Here is a 25,974-nt window from a genome sequence, read left to right on the forward strand (position 1 = left end):
CTCCTCTGTATTTTGGGTTAATTATGAACTTACTCAAAGGTTTTTAAGGAGTTCCTATTGGGACTCAGCAGTAATGAACCCAACTAGTATCCATGAGGATGCAGGTTTGATCCTTGGCCTCACTCAGTGGGTTAGGCATCCAGCGTTGTGGTGATCTGTGGTGTAGGTTGCAGACACAGCTTGGATCTCTCATTGCTGCGGCTGGGGCTTAGGCTGGCAGCTGTAGCTCTGATTCCACCCCTAGCATGGGAATTTCCATATGCCATTGGTGAGGCCCTTAAAAAAAAAAAAAAAAGTTTTTTAAGTTACTGGGAAGAAAAGAGACTCAAAGAAGTCCAGGCTAGATGGCTGTAGGACCATGAGAGCTGGGAGGGAGGAGAGAGCTGTTGAGAGAGCAAGGAGGCAAACTCCAGTTGCTTCCACATCTCATCTGCAGTCTGGTCTCCCAGCAACAATGACCATGACTTCACCTGGGCCCCTGGGACACGTGCTACCAATCGCCAGGCCCTCTTTTCTGTAATCCTGTCGCCTTCCAGCAATCGTGTGGGCATGAGTTAGATTCTCCTTCTGAGCAGACACGGTCTCCTCGGCCAGACTGCCATGTGGCCACCTCATTTTTGGCGAGAACTGGAAAGGAGGAAAAACCAAATAAAACCAAAACTGCTGCTATACAGGAAAGCTGGGAGTAGGAAGTGAGATGGTGGCTACCGGTCCCAGGACACACAAGAAAGAGAACTCCAACCCACAGACCATGAAAACACTCAGAAGAGAGAGTTTCTACCTGTTTTGTGTGGGTTTTTTGTTTGTTTGTTTGTTTTAGCAACCATTATTTAATGGAAATATCATTAAATATATCATAAAGGAAGGAATATTAGAATCTTGGTTCTACTGAATAAGCATATTTTACCAAACATTTGTGTTAGAGAAGCTCAGTCTATGCAACACTATGTATTTTTTCTTTTCTATCTTAAATTTTACATCATGGTAAGATAATTCTAGTTGTTTTAGGACCAGAAGTTACCCATGCTGAAGTGGAGTGAAGTATATTTTGGCATACATATATTCTGCCCTTATGAAGGGAGGACAGAATTGTGTCTTCCAAAGGTAACTCTGATTCCTTTTTTTCCCCTGACCTATTTTTTTTCATTAAATGTTTTATTTTAATGTAATTATAGATTCTGTCTACCCTTTACCTGGTTTCCCTCAGTGATGACAAGAAATTTGTGAGTGTGAAGATTTTATTGTATATATATACATATATATATATATATACACACACAAAACTTTTAAAGTTTTATATATTTACGTGTGTATATATATACACACATATATATAAAACTTTTTCCCAAGCTTTATTGAGATATAATTTACATAAAAATTTAAGGTATATAGTATGATGATTTGATTGACATGTGCATATATATAGAATACATATAGATATATAGAAAGAGTTACCACAGTCAGGTTAATTAACACAGCATCACCTCACACAGATACATGTTTGTATGTGTGTTTGGGAAATACTTCTAAGATCTACTCTCTTAGAAACTTTCAAGCATACAGTACACTATGATTAACTACAGTCACCATGCTACATTAGATCCCTGGAAATTATTCATCTTAAAACTGGATGTTTGCACTCCTTGGCCACATTTACCCATTTTTCCCAAACTTGACTTTGGCAACCACCAAAGCTACTCTCTGTTTCTATGGCTTTGGGTTTTTTTGTTTTTTGCGGTTTTTTTTAGATTCCATATATAAGTGAGATCATATAACAGAGAAAGACAGTATTTAGCTCTCTCTACATGAATTATTTCATTTAGTATAATGCCCTCAAGTTTCGCCCATGTTGTCACAGATGGCAGGATGCCTTTTTTTATGGCAGAATGGTATTCCACTATATATGGAATTATATATGTGATATGTAATGTGATACCTATATCACATTTTCTTGATCCTTTCCTCTGTTGATGAGCACTTAATTTGTCTTCATGTCTTGGCTATTGTAGATAATGCTGAACATGGGGTGGAGAGATTTCTTTAAGATGGTGATTTTATTTCCTTCATATATATACACACATACACACACTCAGAAGTGGAATTGCTGGATTGTATGGTAGTTCTATTTTGAATTTCTTAAGGCATTTCCATACCATTTGCTATAGTGGCTGCGCCAACTCACATTCCCATCAGCAGTGCACATGGGTTCTCTGTTCTTTTACATCCTTACCAGCACTTATCTTTTCAGTAATAGCCATTTTAACAAGTGTGAGATGATAATCTCATTGCGGTTTTGATTTGCATTTCCCTGATGATTAGTGATGTTGAGCACTTTTTATGTACCTGTTGGCCACCTTCTTTGGAAAAATGTCTATTCAGGACATTTGCCCATTTTAAAATTAGATTTTTTTTTGAGATATATGAGTTTCTTACATATTTTGGTTATTAACCCCTTATCAGATATATGATTGGCAAATATTTTCTCCAATCCTGTAGGGTGACTTTTCAGTTCATTGATTTTTTTCCTTTGTGATGCAGAAGTTTTTCAGTTTGGTATAGTTCTATTTGTTTATTTTTGTTTTTGCTGGTTGTACTTTTGGTGTCATATCCAAAAAGTCATTACTAAGACTAAAGTCAAGGAGCATTTTCCTTGTGTTTTCTTCTAGGATTTTTATGTGTTCAGCTCTTACACTTAAGTCCTTAATCCATTTCTAGTTAATTTTTGTGAGTTGTACTAAGATAGAGTTTATACTAAATCTTGATATCAAGCAGATGAAGTCAAAATTGTTTTAGCTATTCTAATTCACTTGCTTTTCCATATAAATTTTAGAATAATCTTGTTTATACTTTTCTCTGGTTGCTTTCAAGATTTTTTCTTTGTTTTCATTTGTCATAAGTTTAATTGTGGTGTGTCTTGTCAGGGATTTCTTTGGATTTATCCTGTCAGGGCTTCACTCAGCTTCTTGAATCAGTAGTTTATGCCTTGACAGACTTGGAAAGTTCTCAGTCATTATTTCTTCAAGTATTTTTTCAGCCTTTCCCTCTTTCTCCTCTCCTTCTGGGACTCTAACCACTTTAATCTTAGATGATTCTCTAGCCATGTTCTGAGGCTCTGTTCATTTTTTGTGAAGTCTATTTTCTCTCAGTTTTTTAGACTGAATAATTTCTATTGTTCTATCTTCTAGATCATTGATTACTTCTTCTGTCCTCTCCATTCTGCAGTTGAGACCTTCCACTGAGATTTTTATTTTGGTTACTATACTTTTTAGTTGTAAAACTTCCTTTTGGTTCTTCTGTAGCTCTTTGATTTCTGTGCTGAGCCTTTCCATTTTTTAATTTGTTTCAAGCGTGTTTGTAATTATTCTCTGAAACACTTTCCTCAGGGCTATTTCTCTAATATTGAGGTGTTGGCATCTATTGATTATGTTTTTCCATTTGGTTTGAGATCTTCCTGGCTCTTGGAATAATTTTTTTTTTTTTTGGTCTCTTTAGGGCCGCACCCATGGCATATGGAAGTTCCTAGGCTAGGGGTTGAATTGGAGCTGTAGCTGCTGGCCTACCCACAGCCACCGGAATGCCAGATCTGAGGCTTGTCTGCAACCTACACCACAGCTCACAGCCATGCCGGATCCTTAACACACGGAGTGAGGCCAGGGATCAAATGCATATCCTCATGGATACTAGTCAGGTTTGTTACTGCTGAACCATGAAGGGAACTCCTGAATTTTTTTTTTAAACCTGGACACTTTCATATTATAAGACTCTGCATCTTTTTTTTTCTCTTTAGATTTCCATTCCATTAAAATAAAATTTGTTGGTGTGTAGTTAATTTACAATGATGTATTAGTTCAGGTTTACAGAAAAGTGAATCAATTACACATATACATATATCTGCATCTTATTTAAACTGTCTGTTGCATGTGGCTTCCTCTAACACAACTGTGGCAGGGGAAGGAGGGTGCTGCCTTGTTACTACTAGGTGGAGATAGGAGTCTAGGTTCCCCTCTCAGCCCAACTGACACCTGATGAGGATGGCCTTTTGTTCAGCTGTGCAGACACGAGAACTGCCCATGTGATCTGCATGAACACTGCAGGGGGAGGGCCTCTTTCCCAGCTGGTAGGGGTGAAAGTCTTGGCTCCCTGTTCTGCCATCTCTGAGACCATTCTGGCAGGGGATGTTGGGGAGCCTTATTACAGCCTGGCTAGGGTGGAAGTCTAGTCTCCCCACTTGGCCTTTACTGGTGTGAGTGTGGGTGGGGTCAGTTTTTCTGTGGTATTTGGCTGAAACAGAGTGGTTATTATCTAAAGTTTTTTGTCTTGCCAGGCTGCCCCTTTCCTGGTGCTTTGGCTAGAGAGAAGAGACTTTTGTTTGTCCTTTTTTCTTTTTTGTCTGTACTTGGCGTTTCCAGGTTGCTGGCTTCTTCAACTCCAAGTCTGGGATAAATGAGGCAAAAATAAAACCCAGAGAATTCACCACTGTGTTGTTTCTGGGATCCTGAGGTCCCTAGCTGGTCTGCCTTTCTCTCATCACCTCTAAGAATCTTCTTATGTTGGATATGTATGCACTGAGTATTTAGTTGTGCCTAGCAGGAAGAATAGAGAAGCTTGTGTCTACTTCATCCTCCTGGAAGTGGAAGTTCCTTCCTCACTGTTTTCACTTACACCTCTTAACTGAAGCAAAAACCCACTAAATGTCCATATCATGCTGACTTTTAGCATGACTTACCAACACTTTAAAAGTGTTCGAAATCCTTTGCTAATAGAATATCGCTATGAGATAGTTTGGGCCCATCTTGCCAAAGATATAATCAGTCTCAAATTAATCAAGAATCCTCTCTGGGTAAATCTATTATCATAGTAAAATTAACTCCATCAAAGGATGTTAAATTTTGATAGTTCCATGTGGGGAAGTGGAGATAGATTTACACCCAGAATGGCTGTCCTGAAAACACCAAAACTTCATCACGGCAAAACTCTGACTGGTTGCTGACAAGTTTCCCCCAAATTAATTATCTGCAACCACTCCCAACTGTGAGGGTTTGATTTCTCAGAAATATTGCCCAAATTCCTCTTCTGTTTCTTTCAGCAGAACAAGTTACCAAAACTAAATCAGGAACAAATCTCTGAATATTATTAATAAAGGAGGAGTTTCCTTTGAACTAGAGTCTTTTAAACTGTGTTTCCCAGAGATTTCCTGTGCAGTTTCAAAAGGAGCTCATGGCCACTTTGATTAGGACTTTATCTCAAGGCCTAATGGGAGTAGGTGTGTTCTTAGTCTGTCCATCAACATGGATGTTAGCCAGCTATGTCCCCTTGTAAAAAAGCAATACAGCCCCTCCTTGGGATCCAAACTAATAAAATGATCTTCTTCATCAGAAGTGAGAGTCTGCTGTTTCTCTAACTCTGAGCCTTGTGGCAGGAAAACTTCTGAAAAACCAAGGAAGACTTTTCTGTTGTTACTTTGTTCGCTTGTAGGTCCATCCTGATACTGAACACACATGAGCAAAATGCCGTCTGCTGCAACCATGTTCTTTTATTGCACTATTATTTCAGTCATTTAGGGGTTTGGAGAAAGATGGTGGGTGGGGGAAGGCTAATAGAAACAGATGGCTAGTGCAATTATCACCTGAAAAACAGGTTTGTCCTTCAAAAATGACAACAGCAGTGGACTCTCAATGGCAGGTAAAATTTGAAAAAGGATTAGTAAGGGATTACATAAGAGAAAAAGAACAGGTGTATAGGGTACTCCAGTTGGAGGGGGTGCTTTAGCTTTTGATGATACCCTCAAAATTTCCCCTTCATATTTCAGTTCCATTTGTGCCCAGGGATGTTGGCAATGGCCAGAGGTGGTGAGTTTGGGGTCATCTAAAAGAAGAGCAAAAGATAGAATAAACACTGAAGTTTGCCTTCAGTCTTTGGAGAGAAAACCTGACTTAAAGGGGAGGGCATGTTGGACTTTTTAGCAAAGTATATATGCACCTGAAGAGAAGGCAAGAAAGCCATAACTCTCAAGAATCTCCATCCTTCATGAACCCTGAAGCTCCACTTCAGAACCCTGGGAATAAGTAGAAAAAGAATCTTAATTCTTTGAGGAGGGTGGCCATGGAGTCAGTGCCAGAACTTTTACAAGTGAGCTGATCACAGAGCATTATGGCTGGAGGTGAACATCTGGTCTATATCCATTTTATAGATGATGAAACTGAGCCCTGGAAGTGCCATGACTTGCCTAAGATCCTGACCAGTTAGTGACAAAGCCACAACTGGAATTTAGGGAGTTGGGTCCCTTTTGTGCAACAAAGTCCTTTCCCTTATGCTATGAATGATCCTGTCTTATAAGGCTTATCCAGGGCTCAAAGCCAGAAGAGTGAGAAAAAGGAGATCTGAGCCCACATTCTGTCCAGCAGAGGGTCTTCTTGGGAAACTCTGGGTTGTACTGAACTATACTCTTCTATACTGTAGCACCACCTGTATGATCTTCTTTTGCTAAGCAGCCTTGAAGATCTGCAGGGAGCATCTGGGAAAGGTACAAAACAATACCTATTGAATTCTTCCTCCATGGTAGGCACTGTGCTAAGCACTTCCTCCACGGTAGGCACTGTGCTAAGCACCCCAGCTCTGCTACTTGCCAGCTGTGCCATCTGAGGCATTATCTCATTTGATCCTCACAATGACCTTGTGAGATAAGTGTAGTTATAGTTTCCATTTTGCAGATGAAAAGCTGAAGTTCAGAGAGGTTATGGAACTTGCCCAAGCTTGTATACCTGAATCAATGACCAAAAGAGAATTTGAACCCATCTCTTCTTGGCCGTGAACCCCAAGCTTCTAACTTATTCACGGTTTCACTTCTCAAAGGTAGACTATACTCTGAGGTGCCCAAGTCACAGTAGAAATTTGTGCCTGCTTAATTCAGATACACAAAGGAAATGAAATCTGATGCATGCTAGCCTAGCTGTTTCAGGATGGAGGTGGTAGGGGGAAGACTGGTATCTCTGGAGAATACTAAGCTCTCTAGAAATGATGCTGAACACACCGGTGTGGCTCTGAAGACGCAACGCTGGTTGCACAGCTCTGCTCCACTCTGACTCTGTCTGGCCTGGTGGCTGGGATGTGATCCAGTGGAGCTCCTTCAAGGCAGGCCATTGGATAAGTGAAGCTGTCACATGTCTCCACCACTTTCGGCTCGGGGATTGCCCACCCTGGGCCGAAACCCATTTCCCCTTCTTTACCCTTTAAGATATCAGACCCCTCCCATCAGTGACGCTCAAGCCTAATTGCACCTGAAAATCACCTAAGGAAACTTTTAAAAGTGTTGGTATCTGAACCCTATTTCCAGAGATTCTAATTTAATTTTACTAAGCTAAGCTCCCCAATCAAGGTTTCCAGATAAAACACAGGACACTCAGTTAAATTTGAATTTCAGATGATCAACGAAAAATTTTTAGCAGAAGTATGTCCAAATATTGCAAGGGTCATACTTAAACTAAAATTTGTTGTTTATCTGAAATTCAAATTAAAGTGGGCATCCTGTATTTTCGTTTGATAAATCTGGCAATGCCATCCCCAGGTCCTTCTAAGGCACGGGTCCAGGCTGAGAACCTCTTCACTGTGTGAGCAACAATTCTTCTAAATGTACTTAAGTGTTGCATTCAGCTTCACCATCTCTGGTGTGAGTGATAAATATATGTGTTTTCTTGGGGCCTTCTGTGGCACGGTGTCGGTCCTCCAGCTCAGCAGTGAGGCTAGTTGTGTAAAAGGGCAGACAGATCATGAGAGGTTAGCTTGGGTGCCAAGGGGAGATTGGCAACGTCTGGTAAATAACACCAAAGTGCTGCCTACACCCCGAGTTGGTCCTGTACACAGTTCCTAGTGATCAAACAATGCGTACTTCACAGTTATTTTATGCAGGACACTTGTTAAGCCATGGAAGCTGTGGCATGCAGGAGATGCCATGGAAGCTGTGGAAGAGCTCACAGCCTGGGGAGGGAGAAAACTTACTGGAGAAATTTTCATCCTACCATCAAATGAGGATTTGGAACAAGTACTCTTGTTATGTACATAAACCCAGTTAGCAAGACTGCATAGGAGTTCCCTGGTGGCTCAGCTGTTTAAGGATTCAGTGTTATCACTGCTGTGGCTCAGGTTACTATTGTGGCACAGGTTCGATCCCTGCCCAGGAACTTCCACATGCCACAGGTGCAGCCAAAAAAAAAGATTGTATAAACTTACACCAAAACACATGTGGCTGGACAGAACTGAATAAAGGTAAGTGGGTTATAAACAGGAAGAAGGAACTATTTTTTCTTTCTCCATCTCTTCACCTGTAACATGTGAGGGCCATGATACCAGCTCATGGAGGGATGATGAGGGTGAAATAAAATTGTGCTTGGAGGATGGGGCCTGGGATATTAAGAGTTCCCACTGTGGCTCAGCAGGTTAAGAACCTGACATAGCATCCATGAGGATGCAGTGATCCCTGGCCTCACTCAGTGGGTTAAGGATCTGGCATTGCTACAAACTGTGGCATAGGTCACAATTGTGGCTTAAATCCTGTGTTGCCGTGGCTGTGGTGTGGGCAGGCAGCTGCAGCTCTGATTTGACCCCTAGCCTGGGAACTTCCACATTCTGCGGGTGTGGCCGTAAAAAGAAAAATAAAATTAAAAGGAATTTTAGTTCTTACACTTACAGCGGCTCTGAGATGATATGGGACCCCATTACACTTACGTATAATGCACTCAAAACTACTCATGTCCAAAGAATGTAAAATTAAAACTAACCGAATGAGAAGACATTTTCCTTAGCATCAGTTCAGCCTAAGATTTGACAGAGACCAGTTCTTCCAGACTTTGAAAAGTGAACCAGGAAATGGAGAAGAATTTTCCAGTTCTAGCCTCTGGGTTTGGGACTTTCTATTCAATTCCACTTTAACAATGATACAATTAAAAATCAAAAGTCTAAGGCAGATTCTTGCAACCATAGGCCAACATGTTATTCTCATGTGCCTGCCTGTCTGGGATGGGTGTTTTTAGGGTGTAGTTATATGGAAATAGCCTCTGATTAGGTTTCTGACTTTTCCAGGTAAGTTATAATTTTAGACAGTTGTTTTGACGTGACTCTTTGGCAGGCCACACGTATCTGTGAGGTTTTCAGAACTCTGAGAATTAGAATAACATACGATTTTTTAAAAATTCAACTGTTCTGATACATAATATAGTATGCCTTAGTATATGGAAACATGCAAAGGGTCAGTGTATACAAACAAAAGTCAATTTCCAATGTAAGCAAGAAGAGAGAAAGGGTTTCCAACGAAGGCAAACCCTTCCTTAGTCTCTATTATGACTATTTCCGTGATGCCTAAGATGGTCCCTCAGTATGAATCCCTATTGCTCTGGTTCCAACTTCCAACATGGGATTGACATTTCTTTCTTTTTTCTTTTTTCTCTTTTTTTTTGGTCTTTTTAGGGCCGCACTCGTGGCATACGGAGGTTCCCAGGCTAGGGGTCTAATCGGAGCTATAACTGCTGGCCTACACCACAGCCACAGCAACGCCACACCTGCAACCTACACCACAGCTCATGGCAACACCGGATCCTTGACCCGTTGAGCGAGGCCAGGGATCAAACCCGCAACCTCATGGTTCCTAGTCAGATTCATTTCCACTGTGCCACGACAGGAACTCCTGGAGTTGACATTTCATTTTCTGAAAGACACAGGGGGGAAAGGGCCTTTGTGTGCATGTCTGTGCCTGTGTGTGTAGCTGCATGCATACCACTGATCCCATGTCACAGGTACACCTGGGTAAGAAACAAGTCCCATGAGGGTCGGGGTTTCGGCTCTTTGCTCACTGCTGTGTGCCTACACCTAGAAGAAGACGATGTCTTCTGACACATGGAAGATGATGACTTCTGATGGAATGAATTAATCTGCATGCTGAGTATGTGCTCATACATCTGTTATTCCTGATATATAAACCCACTGCAGTGCTCTTCAACCTTTTCACCCAGGAGAACTGAGCTCTGGTCAGGAAGAGAGAGGGCAACCTGCAGGCCTCATGCAGGAGAGAGGGAAAAGGAAGAGAAAAAAAAAAAAAAAGGCTTCAGAGGGGAGGAGAACATGAGTTCTGAGCAGGTGTCCAGGCAGAAGTTCAGGAACTAGAAGCAGCACCATTCTGGGATGCTTGCCTGTAGATTTTGTGTATTCCCTGATGTAGGTGCTGCTTGCAGCATGTGGAAGTTCCTGGACTAGAGGTCAAATTGGAGCTACAGCTCCTGGCCTACACCACAGCCACAGCAACATTGGATCCAAGCTGCACCTGAGATCTATACTGCATGTTATTGCAAAGCCAGATCCTTAATCCACTGAGTGAGGCCAGGGATCAAACCCCATCCTCACGGATATTGTGTTGGGTTCTTATCCTGCTGAGCCACAACAGGAACTCTTGCTTCCCAGATCACTGAGTCCAGTGGTTCACAGACAGGGGTCCTGGTGCCCTAGACCTCCTTGAAGACAGGAATAGGTCTCTTCCAATTGTTTTTTGTTTGTTTTCCAAAAAAAGGATCAATGGGAAGCCAATTTTTCCCAGAGATAAGGCAGATTGGGTGACCTAAAATAACAGTTTCTTTATTTTTGGCTAGAATTTTACCAGCCCATGGGGTCATCCTGTTCGCCCATGCTGACCTAAAAATTCCCATGGGTAGTGACATCCTCATCTGTGATTAATGAAGATAGGGGAAATGAATTAATGATGCTTTTTGGAATGGGGGAGAGGTAGACTATACCAGTGGAACACAACCATCATAGATCAGGACATTAATACTGCAGATGGTGAGGTTATTTCTCCAAAATTACACAGTAGTGCAGTGGAAGAGGTGGCCCCAAACTCTGGGGTTCTAATTCTAGCTCCCACTTTTTTGTCATTGCTTTTGTTTTTTCCTGAAAATCTTCCAGGACTCTCTCAACCTCATACTATCCTTACATGTGCACAACACTTTACAGTTTCCAAAGTTCCTTTATATATAACCCCTCAGTAAGACAAATATTGTTTTTCCCACTTTGTGAATGAGAATTCTGAGGCTCCGTGTGATGTACACAATCAGCCAGCTAATCATCAGGTGGAAGGTCCTTTGCCATCTGCCTATTTTCCCTTCCATCTCCTGAAGCCTAACATTTTCCCTTTAGACCTGCATTCCTTTAGCTAAAGGCATTGGCCATCTTTTAATTCCAAATGATTCTGGAAATGGTCATATTTGAGTTAGTGTCAGTCACTGGTACCTTAACGTAACTGAATTTAGAATCTTTATTGATCATTTTTAAAAAGGAGATGTTGGAGTTCCCATTGTGGCAAAGTGGAAATGAATCTAACTAATATCCATGAGGATGCGGGTTTGATCCCTGGCCGCACTCAGTTAAGGATCCATCGTTGCCATGAGCCATGGTGCAGGTTGCAGATGTGGCTTGGATCTGGCACTGCTGTGGCTGTGGTGTAAACCGGCAGCTGCAGCTCTGATTCGCCCCCTAGCCTAGAAACTTCCATGTGCCTTGGCTACAGCCCTAAAAAGGAAAAAAAAAAAAGAGAGAGAGAGAGAGATTAAAGAAAACAGAGGTCTGAAGGATTCCCCATAGGAGACCCCAGAATAGGAACTTGTGAAAAAAGTAAGTTCTGTATGATTTTCACTTTGGTCTCAGGCCACTGCCTTCATTGCCTGATGATTCTGGAAAATTCTACATTAGCGGTAATTTATTACACTGGAGACCCATCTTGTCACCAGATATGTACAGCAGTAAGAACAGGGGCAAGGGTGATTGAGCCTCTGAACTTTTTAGGAAAACTTCAACCATCTGATGCAGTGGGTTTCTGGCTTCTCCACAGAGGAAGCATTTCAATATTTAAGCTTCAGGGTGAGTGACTCAGGAATAGCTTTGCAGACAGTGACAATTGCTTCTTCTTGCCACACTGGAACAAGGAAGCCATGAAGGGCTAGCACCATGGTTCCGGCCAGGCAAGGAAAGGCCATTCATCCCTATTACCCTCCTGGCCTAAGCCTTCCTTTCATGCCATACTTGTTCCATGCTAGGTGCCAGGGGCTGGGATGCTGGGGGAGCGAGGTGTGCTTCCTGCCCTTGATGAGCTCATAGTCTAATGAACCCTGTAAGTACTGGGCGTTGCATAGGAGAAGCTTAGGAGCTGGCTGAAACAGGAAGGGCCTGCCAACCTCAGAGGTCCAGGAGAAGGTAGGGCAGAGTCCAGAGAAGCAGAGATAATGCCCAGGAGCAGGTGACATCTGTTTGAGCTCCAATGTAGGGTGGAGGCTCTTTATCCTCTGCCCATGTCTACACCCACTGGTGAGTGTGTGGGTGGGAGTGGGGACATGGGGAGTGGTTGAAGGAGGCCTGGTCAGCACTTTGAAGCCTATGCCAGGAGCCAATGCCAGAGTCGGACTCTGGGAAGCAGAGTCCAACTGAGTCCCAGAGTCCTAGTTCCTGCCATTCTGCTTGGGCCTCATCAGTCCCTAGTCCCCAACTCTTGGGCTTTCCTTGAAGCCACTTCCCCCTTCTGATAGATGAAGGCAAGATAAAGGCTCCCAAGGAGAAAAGGAGCCCTGAGCCAGCTCCTCAGATCATTGCCAGACAATCCCTTTCCAAAGGGAAATGTGCCCAGGAAAAACTTGGCTGGGAAAGCCTGGAGGATTAGGCCTCAAGTGACAATGCAGGGGACAGAAGATCTTTTGATGGTGTTTACGAAGCCTTAGTGCAAAGACTGCAGGTCAAAGAGCAGAGAAGAACCTGACCTAGCTGTGCTGAGGTCTAAGGAAAAGCTAGATGTTGGAGGGTAGCCTTAGGCAGAAAGAGTTAGCGAGGGGAGAATGGGTAAGGAGGAAGGCAGGGCTAAGGACCCCAGGAGAGCTAAAGTGGTCCAGGATGGGGAAGAGCATCCCATACAAATGCAGGATGGGGAGGTCTGGGGGCAACTCCCATATCACAGCCTCAGTAATTAACCAGCCTCTGTGTACCTGAAGACATAATTACAGGTAAAACAACATCTTTGATGTAAGAGTGTAGTGGAGTCTGGGGGGAAAGAGGGACAAATAAAAGAGTGATTTTACTTTAATATGCAAACAAGGTTGATGGAAAAATAATACTAAGCAAGCAAATAGGCCAAACAAAGAAGCAGAAGGTTGGGAAAACGAGACCCAGACTGAGTGGGAAACCAAGACATCTAGGGCCCCTACAAGCATCATGGCCAGCCTCACCAGGCACCTCAAGAAGTTACTGCCTTCCTTTCAAAGAGTTCATATGTTCTCTTCATGCGGGTTGCCTTCTCATCCCTACCTGTTCTCTGCAGAAATTCTCAGCAAGTTTCCAAAGAGCCTGTTTATTTTCAGAGCCAAAGCCCCAGAGAAAGAGGTGCAAAGGGTTTGAACAGCCACTTCTGGGAAGCAAAGGTAATTGGGAATGGAGCTGAACTAGTAACCCAGCATCCTGGATGCCTGTCCCATGATATATAAACCCTGAAACACCACTCGTTCTGTTAGGGCCAACTTTATTAGAGAAATCTATTAATTGAGGATGGTGAGGCAGGTGGAAGAGACCAATACGATGCCAAGATGATTTAACACTTGATGGGCTCTGAAGCAAAAAATACGGAAAGGCCTTTGAGCTTTAGCTCAGCACATTGATCGTTCCACAAACATGCTACCAAAATGAATATAGGTAACTCATACTGTATGTGAGACTCTCGGGCACAATAGTATAGACTTTGTGAAACAAAAAGGCATTTCTCCTCCTTCCACTGTGTCTCTTGTGGTGCCATTGTCTGATGCTCAGAACTCACATAATAACAAAAAACAATGCCCTTATGATGGGGTGGGGGGAGAAGACTTGATCTGGCACCAGCAGTGGTGTTTTCCATGGGAATGACGGTGGGGGCTGTGGCTGACTGTGGGAATAGTGCAAATCAGCACTTTTTTTGTAGATTTTCTTCAAGCCATTGTTTATTTTGGCTTTGGTCAGATCCGTGGCCCAGCTTGAAGATTCCCACTGGGCTTTCTGAAGCTCGCAGACCTATGAGACATGAAACAGGGATTAAATAAATAATGGCAAAACACCCTACCCCCACCCTGGCACTCCTGTGAGGGGTGTGCCTATCTCGGTGGGTATGTATGTACATATATGAAGGTCGCAGTGCTGCATATGTGCACATTTGGCCCGTGCCTCTACCGGAGAGTTAAAGAGACCAAAGTTTTCTCCAGGCTTCAGTGGTTCGTTGCCTCTCTATCATCTTTCATCTGGGGCAAAGGAGATCAGGACTGTCTCACACAAGCGCCAGTTTGTGCAAAACAGCACTGGATAAAACTTGTCTGCAACTGTACTTCCTAAAGTCCTTAGATGTTTATAGATTTTTTTTAATAAAAAAATGTTTTTTAGGGCCTCACCCACAGCATATGGAGTTTCCCAGGCTAGGGGGTTGAATCGGACCTGCAGCTGCCAGCCTAGGCCACAGCCACAGCAACTCGGAATCCCAGCTGCATCTGCGACCTATACCACAGCTCACAGCAACGCTGGATCCTTAACCCACTGAGCAAGGCCAGGGATCGAACTCATGGATACTAGTCGAGTTCATTAACCACTGAGCCGAGAGGGGACCTCCTATAGATTTTTAAACATGAGTAACTCAAATTATGGTTCCAACAGAACAAAAAGTAAGTAATTATTCTGGTAGTGGAAGGTGAATTTTCATCTCATAGCTTTATGAGAATCTCCTTTACCCTAACCAAAGGGTGCAGAGACCAACCAAGATGGAAAATGAGCAGAGGGTATGGGTAGTATGATTATATTATGGGACAAAATGTGAATATATTGGCTATAAAATGCCAGTTACTGACTGTTCCTGTTATATCAGCAGTGGGTTACTGTAGTCCAAAATCACACAAGACTTTCCTGAGAGTGTGTGTACTGTTCTACATGGAAGGGGCTTCACAAAGAAATGTACTTTCTCTCCTTTTTTTCCAAAAAGTTTCCATTTCCAGTAAAATTCTTCCTGACGAATGTGTACAAAGCTGTCTCTAAGTAAGGTAGCTGGGTGGCACAAATCCATGGGCAGCATTCATGATGTCTTCTATGTAAATAGTTCCCCTGCAGGAAAACTCCAGGTGGCCTTGCAAGGTGACAATATTTAGAAGGGCTTATTGCAAAGATGTTTTCCAACAAAGTGCAGAAAAGTCTTGCTTCCTGCAACTTATTTTCCTGCTTAGGTGCAGGTAGGGGACTCAGCCTCTTCTCTGGATCTATACTGCAAGCAAAAGCTCTTACTAGGGGCCAGGCAGCATCCTAAGGGCGATTATAATTTAATTAATGCATTATTCTTATCAGAGTTTTCATGGATGGGGACACTTAGGCCAAGAGAGGTTAGAGGACTCATCCAGGCTCACGCAGCCTATACAGAGCAGAGCTGGGACTTGAATCCTTCTCTGTGGCACTTCCCAAGGGCCCTGACTCCCACCACACACCCCAGATCTGGAAAGCATCAATGGTTCCTGTACACCCTAACTGTTAGCTCTGCTGGAGCAGTGAAAACTATGTCAACTTGGGTGGGGCTCTTCAGAGCCAAAAGGTGGAATTCAGCTGCGGTAGAGGTGGGAGGTTCCTGGGCTGCCATTTCTGCCTTTCTGTCAAATAAAAGAGGGCCAGGTGTGGAGGCATCCTACTGTGAGCTTTGCACAGCTGGACTAAGGCTGGGAAAGAGGAGTGTAGATAGAGATGCTTGCATCTCCTCCCCCTTCCTGGAAAATAACATTGCATTTGAAGGGAGACAGAAAGAGTGAGTAAATCTGTAACTGGGATATGGTGGCCTGGGGATTTCATTTGGTCCTGTGAAGGCAGACACCCCGGCCTCTGTGAATGAGTGTGTGGATTGGGGGGAGAAAACTGAGGATTACATATGATGATTTTTTGGACTTTTTTTTTTTTTTAAGTCATAGCAGCTACCATTTATTGGAAACCTACTATGTGTCAGGCATTATTATTTTTATGTAAAGAAAAAATAGCCTAGTCGTTTGTTTTTTTGCAGGTGCTTTCAGAGCCATACGTTCTACACTGTGGTGAGATTTGGGGAGAGGCGGGGAAGTACGCAGGGACTAGCAGGGGGCGGTCCCCGCCGCGCTAGTCTCCACCTTTTATTTTGACCGGTCCGATGGCGACAGGCTCGCACTAGGACCCAGGCGCCAGAGCGCCTCCGTCCGTCCTGTAGGTTCATTCAATCTCCCATACACACAGACCCACTGCGAGACCGACACACACACACACACACACACACACACGCACACACACACACACACACACTCAAACACACAACTGCACGCAGAAGGCTCGGGAAGTCAGGTCGCCTCTTCGCCTCGGCGCTTTAGTTGCTTCAGCCAGCCGGGTCTCCCCTGGGGCCCGGAGCTCGGCCGAGCCGCGCAGCCCCAAAAGAGGACGAGCTTGGCGGACCCCGGTCCCTCCATGGGCAAACGCGGGCGGCCGCGCAAGGAAGCGCGCTGCGAGGGCGCGGGGCTGGCCCCCGCCGCGCCCCCGGCGGTGGCCGCGCCCCAGCCCCCGGCCCAACCAGAGGAGCCCGCGGGGGCCAAGCTCAGGTGCCCCTTCTCGGACATTTTCAACACCAGCGAGAACTCGATGGAGAAGCACATCAACACTTTTCTGCAAAACGTGCAGATTCTGCTCGAGGCCGCCAGCTACCTGGAGCAGATCGAGAAAGAAAACAAAAGTAAGTTTGGGGGCCCCGGCTCCTCCTCGGCGCCTGGCTCTTTCTTCCTCGCCCACTTGGGCAACCCCTGTCGCCTGCTTGGCCCCCTCCCTCCAACACACACATCCAGCCCTCGGCATTAAAGCCGATGACACCGGAGAAAGGACACGCACGCACAAAGCTGCTAAAGATGTAACAAAGACGAGCGGGGGCGGGGGGGGCTGTCGGTGCGTCTGTCTGTCCGTCTCCTCTAGGCTAGGAGGACCGCTGGGCCGAGGAGCCGGGGGAGTGTTGTTGTTTGCTGACAACTGAGCCGAGAGCTCATCTCTTCGAGGTCGCCTTTCTTCCTTTTTTTTTTTTTTTTTTTTTTTTTTCCGGAGCCTTCTCCGGCAGACAAGTGTTGTTTTTCTGAAGCTCGTTCTTGGGTGGGGTGGGGATTAGAAGCCGAAAGTTGGAAACCATAGGCAGAGCTCAGCGGTTCCAGAAAGAAAACACACAGACACACACGACAACGATAACAACAACAACCAAACAGCCCTCCACAGCGTGGGCTCGGGCTGGCACGGCTCTGCTTCTCCCTCCTGTCTACTTTGCTTTTTCCTCTCCTCTCGCAGCAGGGCTGGGCTCACGCCATCGCGTCCACGGATACAGTCCCCCTGCGCCTCTGTTGCCCTGGGGTGTACCCCCCAAAGAAACAGGCCGGTAAAGCCAGGCAGAGCCAGCAGCTTGCCCCGGACCCGCCATCCTACGCCCGGGAAACTCGACGAGGGGGAGGCAGCTAGAAGGAAACTTTGGGATCTCTCAGGAAACAATAGTTGGGGAAGAAGGTGTGGGCTGCTATGTGCGGTTTCTTTATTTTCCGGGAGACGGCTCCCTAGTGAGCGCGTTGGGCGAGGAAGGCAAGTGCCTTGCTGGTGGATTTCTGCTGTTCCCCCCACCCCCACCCCAGATTCAGGTGGAGAGTGATGTGGGGTGGGGGTGTTGGGAGTTCCACACTGGCCTGGCCTTCTTTTTTGTATTTGTTTGATTTTTGCCCCCGCCAGCTGGGTCCCCCAAACCTCCCCAGGCAGTCGACTCAGCGCCCTAACGGGGGCACGCGTGTGCGCCGTCTCCAGCACTATCCTCACAAATAATAGCTGCGAGAAGGGGGAAGGGGCTGAGGCAGATAGACAGACGGACTAGAGAAAAGCAGGCTGTTTAATCTGTCCGAAGAAGTAGGAAGATCAGTGAGATGGGGGGGGTAATGGAGGGAGAGAGAAAGAAGGGGGGGAAATGGTCCGATTGCAACGTGTCAGATCTTGCAGCCTCCTCCCCCCCAAAAAACACAACAACCCTCAAACACAAAAACACCTTAGCTAACCAACAACCCAGGCCCTCGGGGTTAAAGTAACCGTGTGATGGCAGCGAAATCGTGCAGCAGCTTAAGGCAAAACAAGGATTTGTGTTGGGAGGTCGGCGGTGCGTTCTTTTCTTTTCTTCTCCCCTGTTTTCTCAGAGTCCCTGGTTTGCGAGAAAGGCGCATCGCTGGCGGTGTAGCCGAGTCAGTTTGCGATTATTCACGGGGCTTGGGGGGGGGCAGTGTGCATTCGTCAGGAGGGTAGTTTCTGAAAAGCCAGAGCTGGTGGGAAGCTGGGTAAAGACGTGGTTTTGTTTAGTGTGTTTGCTTTTGTTGGAGGGGGGAGGGGCGTAATTTCTTTCGCTATCCCCTGCCCGGGTCCCCAGAGTCTGTCCCGTGGCGCCGACTCTGGCGGGGGAGCGGGGGGGGCCGGTACACCCAAAGAGGGCACCTTGGCAGTGTGTGGCAAACCTGGTTTGCCCCCTGCCCTCTCCCACCCGTCACAGAGAGGTGTACTAAGGAGGCGGCTGGAGCTTCCACCGCGTCCCGTCCCCCCCACCTCACATTCGCAGACAATCGGAGACCTCCGCCCCCTACCTCCCGCCCCCGGCCGCCTTGGCCGCCGCCACCTCCTTGTTTACCCGGTGCCGGAGCTCCGGCGTGGCCACCAGTCACGTAAGCAGAGGGCCGGGCGCGCCGGGCCGGGCTGCCCCTCACGGGGCGGGCCATCGGCAGTGGAACCGGGCTCCTGAGACCTTGGAAGCCAAAGGGCTTCCTCCAGGTCCCTTTACCGAGGCGTGTGCGCTGCAAGCCCCCGAGAGGGGCTCGGGAACCTCAGCGCCCCAGTCAAAGTCAACTTCGTGTGCGTAATCAGCCCCTCGGCCCCGCTGCCCCCCTCCTTCGGCCGGCTCCCCGCGGGAGTATTTTTAGCTCTCTTGCTTCTTTTCGCCGCGGCTGTTTGGCTCAGCATGACGTGATGCCAGCGGCCCCCAGATTTCCCCGAGAGCGTGGGGCGCCGCGCTCGGCTGGACTGCGGGGACCCTGGCCTAGGCCCTCGCCCCCTCCCTAACCAGCTCACGCAGGCAGGGTGACCTCCAGCAAACTATGGGCGACCATCACCATCCTTTATTATCTTCCCTGCAAACAGGAACGGCCCACGGGGGCCAGTTTATTTTTCCCAGACTCGACCTTCCTCCCTCCGGGTCTGGGTCTCCTGGTATGGAAAACAGCGGGCTCTACGTCTGTTTCATTTTACTGGGGGCTTCTCTTCGAGCTGGCGGCGCTCGCCGTTGTTTTCTGCTCGCTGCACACAATGCCCGCGCGTCACGGCGGTCCGCGTGTGCACAGCAATAACGCGAGTCGGGGGGCGGGTCGTGCGTGCGCCGGGCTCGGGCACTGCGGGTCGCTCCGCGCGCGCGGGGCTTGTTTTGCTTCAGAGCCCCGCTTTCTGAAACGCTTACATCATTCCGTCGTTGGGGGAGGGAGGGGAATCTAGGCTTTCTGATAGGATTCCAGCATTTCTCAGGTCTCTGGTTTTTGGAAGAAAGCAGGGACCCTAGCTTTTTTATTTTTATGATGAGGGTGGAGGGTTCGAGTTTTGTTTGTTGGGCAAGGGTTTTTTTTTTTGTTTTGTTTTGTTTGTTTTGTTTTTGTTTTTAGGTCACTACTGCAAAGGGCATTACTGGCCGACTCAGGTGCACAACCTCCCCGCCTTCATTTCAGCCAGTTCTCCAGTAATCACTTGATCTCAGTTTCTCCGCCTCCTCCTCTTCCCCCTCCCAGCTAGAGACACATGGTTTCCACATGGAGACAAACTTCTTTCCTCTGACTGGACTTGACCTAGCGGCGTCGCTCAGCCAATCGACAGCTTCAGTTTCCTCTGACGTCACGCGTTGCTGAGGCCAGAGACTGGGGGGTGGAGCCAGGAAGCAAGCCAGAAAATCTCTGGGAGCTGTAGTGTGGCCAGCTGGTACAATTCCTTCTTAGAGGGACGCTCTTTACCCCGGAGGTGCTTGTTGAGCCTCATTTCTCCATTTCGGGTTCTGTGAGACATTCTCGAAATGCACTCTTAGAACCTGGTCACGAGTTAACACGTTCCGTTTCTACTGTTTGCAAAGTACTTACTTGGCAGGAGCTGGCCTTATTTTCCATTGTCGCCAGAACTGCTTTCATTGCCTCCTTGAGGTTTCTGAACTAGGAGTGCTCCCTGAATGGGTCTACAGTACTGAATTATTCCCATCTAGATATGATGAGTTTTCTTGGGGGTTCAGATTAAGTCACTCAGTATTGACTGACCGCTATGTGCAAGGCAAGGATTTTTAGGATATGCAAATACATTCTCCCAAAGTTCCAACTGATGTGAGTCCCTAAGAATCTCAAATTAAAGGCCTCCAGAAATATTCATCGTGGATACTGTGACCATGTTATCACAAATTGTGTATAAATAACCTGACATAATCACCTATATCCATTTGAGGTGCAGTGGAAGGTTAGCAATTTAGAAATGACTGTTTATTAGAACAAATATTTACTTCCTGTTTTGGTAAAGATTAAAACTGAAAGAGGAAAAGAAAGAAATTCACAAAGGGGTGTTCTGTGCATAAAACTTGGTCAGCAGGCAAGTGGAAACTATTGTAACGGGTAAGGTCTACAGGACAGAAATGGGCTTCCCAGTGTCTAGGGAATGTGGGCTTTGGGGCAATGCTTAAGATAGAGAAGAATGATTAAGTGGGAGTAGAAGCCATGCATTTCTCTCTGGAGTAGACTGCCTGGGTTTGAGGGTGAGGTGTTTTCCTAGGGACGTGGACAGGCCAAAGAGCAGCTTCTTCCTTCTGATGGAGTGAGCTGCTGCTGTGTGGTGTCATTTGGCCCCACCCTGCCTTCCTGACTTAATCTCTGCTCCCTTCCAGCAGGCCCACCAACGAGCAGGCTTCACAGTCATGGTGCTTGACTCAGACTCTTCCTTCTGTCTAGAATGCCTTCATTCTCTTGCTCCCCTGGGGTTACATGCATCTTTCCCACCCTTCAAGGCCTAGGTCAGCTACCACCTCCTCCAGGAAGCCTCCCCTGGCTGTTTCTTAAGTCATGGTAGTTGAGAGAATGAAAGTTTCACAGCCACCCAGAGCAGGGCCCAAATTCTTCCTTCACTGCTTACTAGCTGTGTGACCTTGGGCATAAGCTACTTAACCTCTCTGGGGTTTCATTTCATTTTGTAGTACAGAGAGAACAACAGCATCAGCTTCCTGCCTACTGAACAACTAACTGAGGTGCTCCATTTAAAGTACCTGAAGGAGTTCCCATTGTGGTGCATCAGAGGTGGATCTGACTAGGATCCATGGGGATGTGGGTGCGATCCAGATTCAAGGCCAAGCTCAGTGGGTCAGGGATCTGGCATTGCCGTGAGCTGTGGTGTAGGTTGCAGACTGGTCTCAGGACCATTGTTGCTGTGGATGTGGCGTAGACTGGCAGCTATGGCTCCAATTCGATTCCTAGCCTGGGAACTTCCATATGCCGTGGGTGCGGCCCTAACCTAAAAAGAAAAAAAAAGAAAAAAAAAAAAAACCCAAAAACCTGGAATAGGAGTTCTTGCTGTGGCACAGTGGGTGAATGATCCAGTTTGTCTCTGTGGAAGTGACCATTCCATCTCTGGCCAGCATAGTGGGTCAAGGATCCAGCGTTGCTGCAGCCGTGGTGTACGTTGCAGCTCCAGCTGGATTTGATCCCTAGTGGGGGAACTTTCATATGCCTATGGGTGTGGCCGAAAAAGAAAAAAAAAATTAGCTAAAGTACCTGGAATATAGTAGTGCTCAATAAACAATCACTTCTCTGAGCTTTGATCATCAGTACCATGAAATTCTCTACTTGTTTGCTGTGCATTAGCTTTATCTCCACAGGGAGATGATCAGCATCTTAGGGGAAAATATCACCTACAGTATTTCAGTATATGTCACCGTGTGTATAGCGTAACAGGCAGCATACAGTAGTCACTTAATATACAAACTTTGGTTGGATTTGTCACTTATTGGCTATGGCACAGCAGATTTGAAGGCCAGGGAACACATGACAGACTTTCTGAAGACCTGGAGAAGAGTTGGAAATACTGATCTCTTCCAAAGAGGGAGGATGTCTCCCATAATCAATACAGATTGCCCTTGGCCCATAAAGACCCAGGGCCTATGAGGAGATGGTAGGTCAGGCCTGGAGAGCAGAGACTGCATCAGTTGGGACCCTGAAAATGGATCATTTATTGGTTTAGAGAGCAGGGAACCAGGGTGACTTATGCTAAAATTGAGGGCTTTGGTGGCAGCTAAATGTTTATGCAGGTCACACTTTTGCATGGTGGGCATCTTACGATTCATTCATTCCACAAATACATATTAAGCATTTACTATGTGAAATTTCTTTTTTCCTAAAACTCTGTGGGTTGACTTATGATGGGCGTGGAATGGGGGTGTTTGCTTTTGGTGGGGTTGTGTAAAGGGCATTCTTAAATCAAGCTTCTATTTCCTCTGCATCCAAACTTATGTTCCCCAGATTCAACTTTTTTTTCCCCGGTTTTAGATATGACCTCTGCCCATTGGTAAATGCCAGAAGTAGACTTTTGAAGATACAGTTGTGGCTTTCAGAGTCCCAGTGCTCCCAGGGACTGTGGATACCCTGTGGAGGGGGCCCAGGAAGAGCAGCTGGACTTTAGGAAGTTGGAGAAGCTTAACTGAGCCATTCCTGGTGTGAGGGGGAAAGAAGCTCCATCAGATACAAGACAAAACTACAGCTGCTCACCTACCCACCCTCTCGGTCCCAAACACTCTCCCATTGACATACCCAGAAATAGGGGCTTTCATCTGAGGATGGCCATTATAAGTCTGGAGGGAGAACTGAGGGAAGTGAAGAGGGGTGCCAGCATTCAGCAGTAGCAACTAATTGTGTTGCATAATATTAATCCTGGCTGCCATTTCTTAAGCACTGACTATATGCCAAGTATGGGGCTAACCGTGCATTATTGCCTCCAATCTTCACAACAACCCCATGAAGTATGCAGTTTTATTACCCCTGTTTTACACACCGGGTAACTGAGGAACAGGGAGCTGAGTAAGTTGCCCAAAAGTCACATGGTTAGTAATGGCAGAACTGAGTTTGAACCTAGGCCTCTGATTCCGGAATGAGCCTGTGGTTTTAACCATATATGTGTATACACGTGCATTTTCCAGCCAAGGAGTGAAGTCAAGAGGTAAAATGACTTGCTCAAGGTCACCCAACAACCTGAGGCAGAGCAGGTGTTTGAGACACTCTGTTGATTGTCCAAGGCCTTCCAGTACACACCCTGCTTTGAAAGGGTTTAGAAGTGAGGCTGGAGGCAGAAGAGCCAACCAGAGAGGGTTTTTGTTGTTGTTGTTTTTTCAGAGTCATTCAACTCTCCTGGCCCTAACTCAAGTTTAGGCTCCTAGGAAACACCACCCCCCTCCTGCTGCCTTTCCCTAGTCTGTCCTCTGGACATATTAGAGGACTTGGGGATGTTGCTATGGTACTGGGGCCAACAGCAGGTTCATCAAAAGCTGGGTCTTTTGCCTTTAAAAAAAGCCTGGCCCTGCAAAAACGAATTGGCCACAAAGATTTGCATCAGTCATTGTGGCTTGTTCTGTTTGAGATCCCCCTGCCTCCCCACCCCACCCCCTCTTCCCTACCACCACCACTTTCTATAAATACAGTTGGATAAATATTGATTTAAACTGGGTTTCTGGAGGAGAAGCACATGGTTGCCCTGGCCTGGTCTTCACTTAGATACTACCAGTATGCCAGGCCTGACACACCTAACCTCTGACAGTTCTGGCTTCCAAATGACCCGTTCTGGGGAGGTGAGTTGTGGTTTTGTGGCTTTTGAGTTGAAAAAGAGAGAGAGAGAGAAAGAAAAAGAAGTATAAAAAGCAACAACCCAGCAAGAAATGGGAATGTTCCTGCAGAATGAAGAAACTGATTTCCAGCAGGCAGGGCTGGGGGGAGGCTTATTGGAGCCTGGCTTTTGGAATCAGCTCTCTTCCCTTTCCCATTCTTCCTTCCACTCCATTTTGGGTTTTGTTTTGAAAGGAGGCAGGTGGTAAGACAGAGCTTCAGGGTCAGAAGGAGCCCCAGAGGTCACAGAATGTCCATCATCCTCATTATATAGACAGGGAGATTGAGGCCCAGAGAGGGACAGTGGCTTGCCCAAGATGACACAGCAGAGGCAGAATCAGGTCCTTTCTGGCTGTGTTCCCTCCCAGCTGACGTGAGAATGGGTCCCAGACAGAGCCCCAAACTGGGCTTTTGTTTTACAGGTCAGGTGCTCATAAAGTCAGCAATTTTCAACCCTGGTTTACTGATCCCAGGGTGTGTCCGGTTATTGCAAAGGTCGTTGCAACATTCTAAATAGTCTTTCAAAATGAAGCTAATTTGACTTTGCCATTTAGAAAAAAACATTTTCTTTTACATTTGGGGGGTGGGGTTGGGAGGAGCCCGAAGGAGGTGACAGTGACAGGATGGCTATGCAGCCTAAACTGAGGAGGAGGAAATCCAGTCTTCTCAGAGAGGCCTCCTCCCGGGGGTGGAGGGTGGAGCGCTGGCTTACTCTGGAGAGAACCTTCAATTCCGCAGGAACAGACACCTGCTCTCTGGCTTTTCTGCTGAACTAAAGGGAAGTAATTGTCTCTGATATTATTGTCCCTGAGTGGCCTGGCTGGAGGTGTTAAAGCTGTCAGCAGCTGATTTGATCTCTCTGGCCAAAACAAATGGGCATTTGCCACCACCTCTCCGGAGCTGAGCTGGAGGTTCTTTCTTTGCTTCCCCATCTTGGCAGAGTGCTGTGCTGGGCCCCTTGCTTGTGAAATATTTTTGAAAGTTCAGGTGACCCTTGTTTTGAGCAATACATCTCCAGGAAATATATGTAAATAGGATCCCTTTTTTAAAAAAAAATTTAGGTTAGGGAACTTCTCTTTAAAAGACCCTCATGGCGAATAGTTTTATGAAATATGGAATTATGTTGTGTGCCAGGAATTCTCCCTAAATGTGTTGTGTGAGTTTGTTCGTGCATCTATTCATCACAGTGGTATTTAAGGAGTGCATACTGCTTTAGGTCCGGCTCTGAGCTAGGACCTAGAGGCACAGTCCTTGCCTTCATGGAGCTACGTACACTCTATTCCATTGCCAGGGTGTTAGAAATTCAGTAGTCTTAAAGTAAACTCCAGCAATGTGCGACTGCATCTGATTTGGGCTTTGTGTTTTTGGTTCTAGCCATTGCTATAGACAGAACAAAAATCTGTGTTGGGCACCCTGCAAAAAGGAATAGTCCCTCCCCTCCCTGCATGCACCCAGCCACCCCTAGCCTGGTATTTAAAATCCTTTGTGTTTTGTGTTTATCCTTATAATTTTTACAGATCTGACTCTCTCTCTCTTTCTTTTTTAAGCCGCCTGAGCTTAGGAAATCAAGTACTGTGTAAGCAACCTTGTAAATAAACACATTCCACTCTTAGTTCTTTACAGATGGGGGCATTCTGCACTTGCAGGATTGTCCATACCAGTGTTCCTACCACGCCTGCTCTCCCCTATGACATGCCCTTGGCCTCATACCTCTAAGATCCAACTCCAGTGTCTCCTAAGGAAATTTAAACACAGCAAAATTAGAAAGATAAACACAGTGTCCTGAGGGAGAGAAAGATTGGGACGTTTAAACTAAATAAACTAAAGCTAATAAAAGGGGATTTGGATTACCTGCTATTTGAGAGAATTTTACTCTGTATCTTTATTGCCATTAGCAAGGATAGTTGAATAAAGATGATTTGGGATGATTTTAATACCATTGTATTAAAATGGAGGGCAGGCCCAGGGTCTCTCTGTTTCCGTTGTTGGGTGGCGAGTGCGAGCTCACGTGGCTTGT

General features: G+C 46.1%; 1 protein-coding gene across 2 annotated transcripts in view; it reads left to right on the forward strand.

Annotated features, from left to right (window-relative positions):
• MXI1 (MAX interactor 1, dimerization protein) overlaps nucleotides 16,241–25,974 on the forward strand; it is a 78,942-nt gene continuing 69,208 nt past the window's right edge. Inside the window, exon 1 of one of the 2 annotated variants that reach the window (XM_003133181.6) lies at nucleotides 16,241–16,756. In XM_003133181.6, the coding sequence (XP_003133229.5) occupies nucleotides 16,495–16,756 (262 nt within the window). In that variant the 5' untranslated portion in view covers nucleotides 16,241–16,494. Of the gene's footprint in view, nucleotides 16,757–17,122; nucleotides 18,194–25,974 lie in introns of those variants that run through there. The other variant, XM_021073199.1, reaches the window with a different exon arrangement.

The sequence above is a fragment of the Sus scrofa genome, chromosome 14, assembly GCF_000003025.6.
Source record: "Sus scrofa isolate TJ Tabasco breed Duroc chromosome 14, Sscrofa11.1, whole genome shotgun sequence".
NCBI lineage: Eukaryota > Metazoa > Chordata > Mammalia > Artiodactyla > Suidae > Sus > Sus scrofa.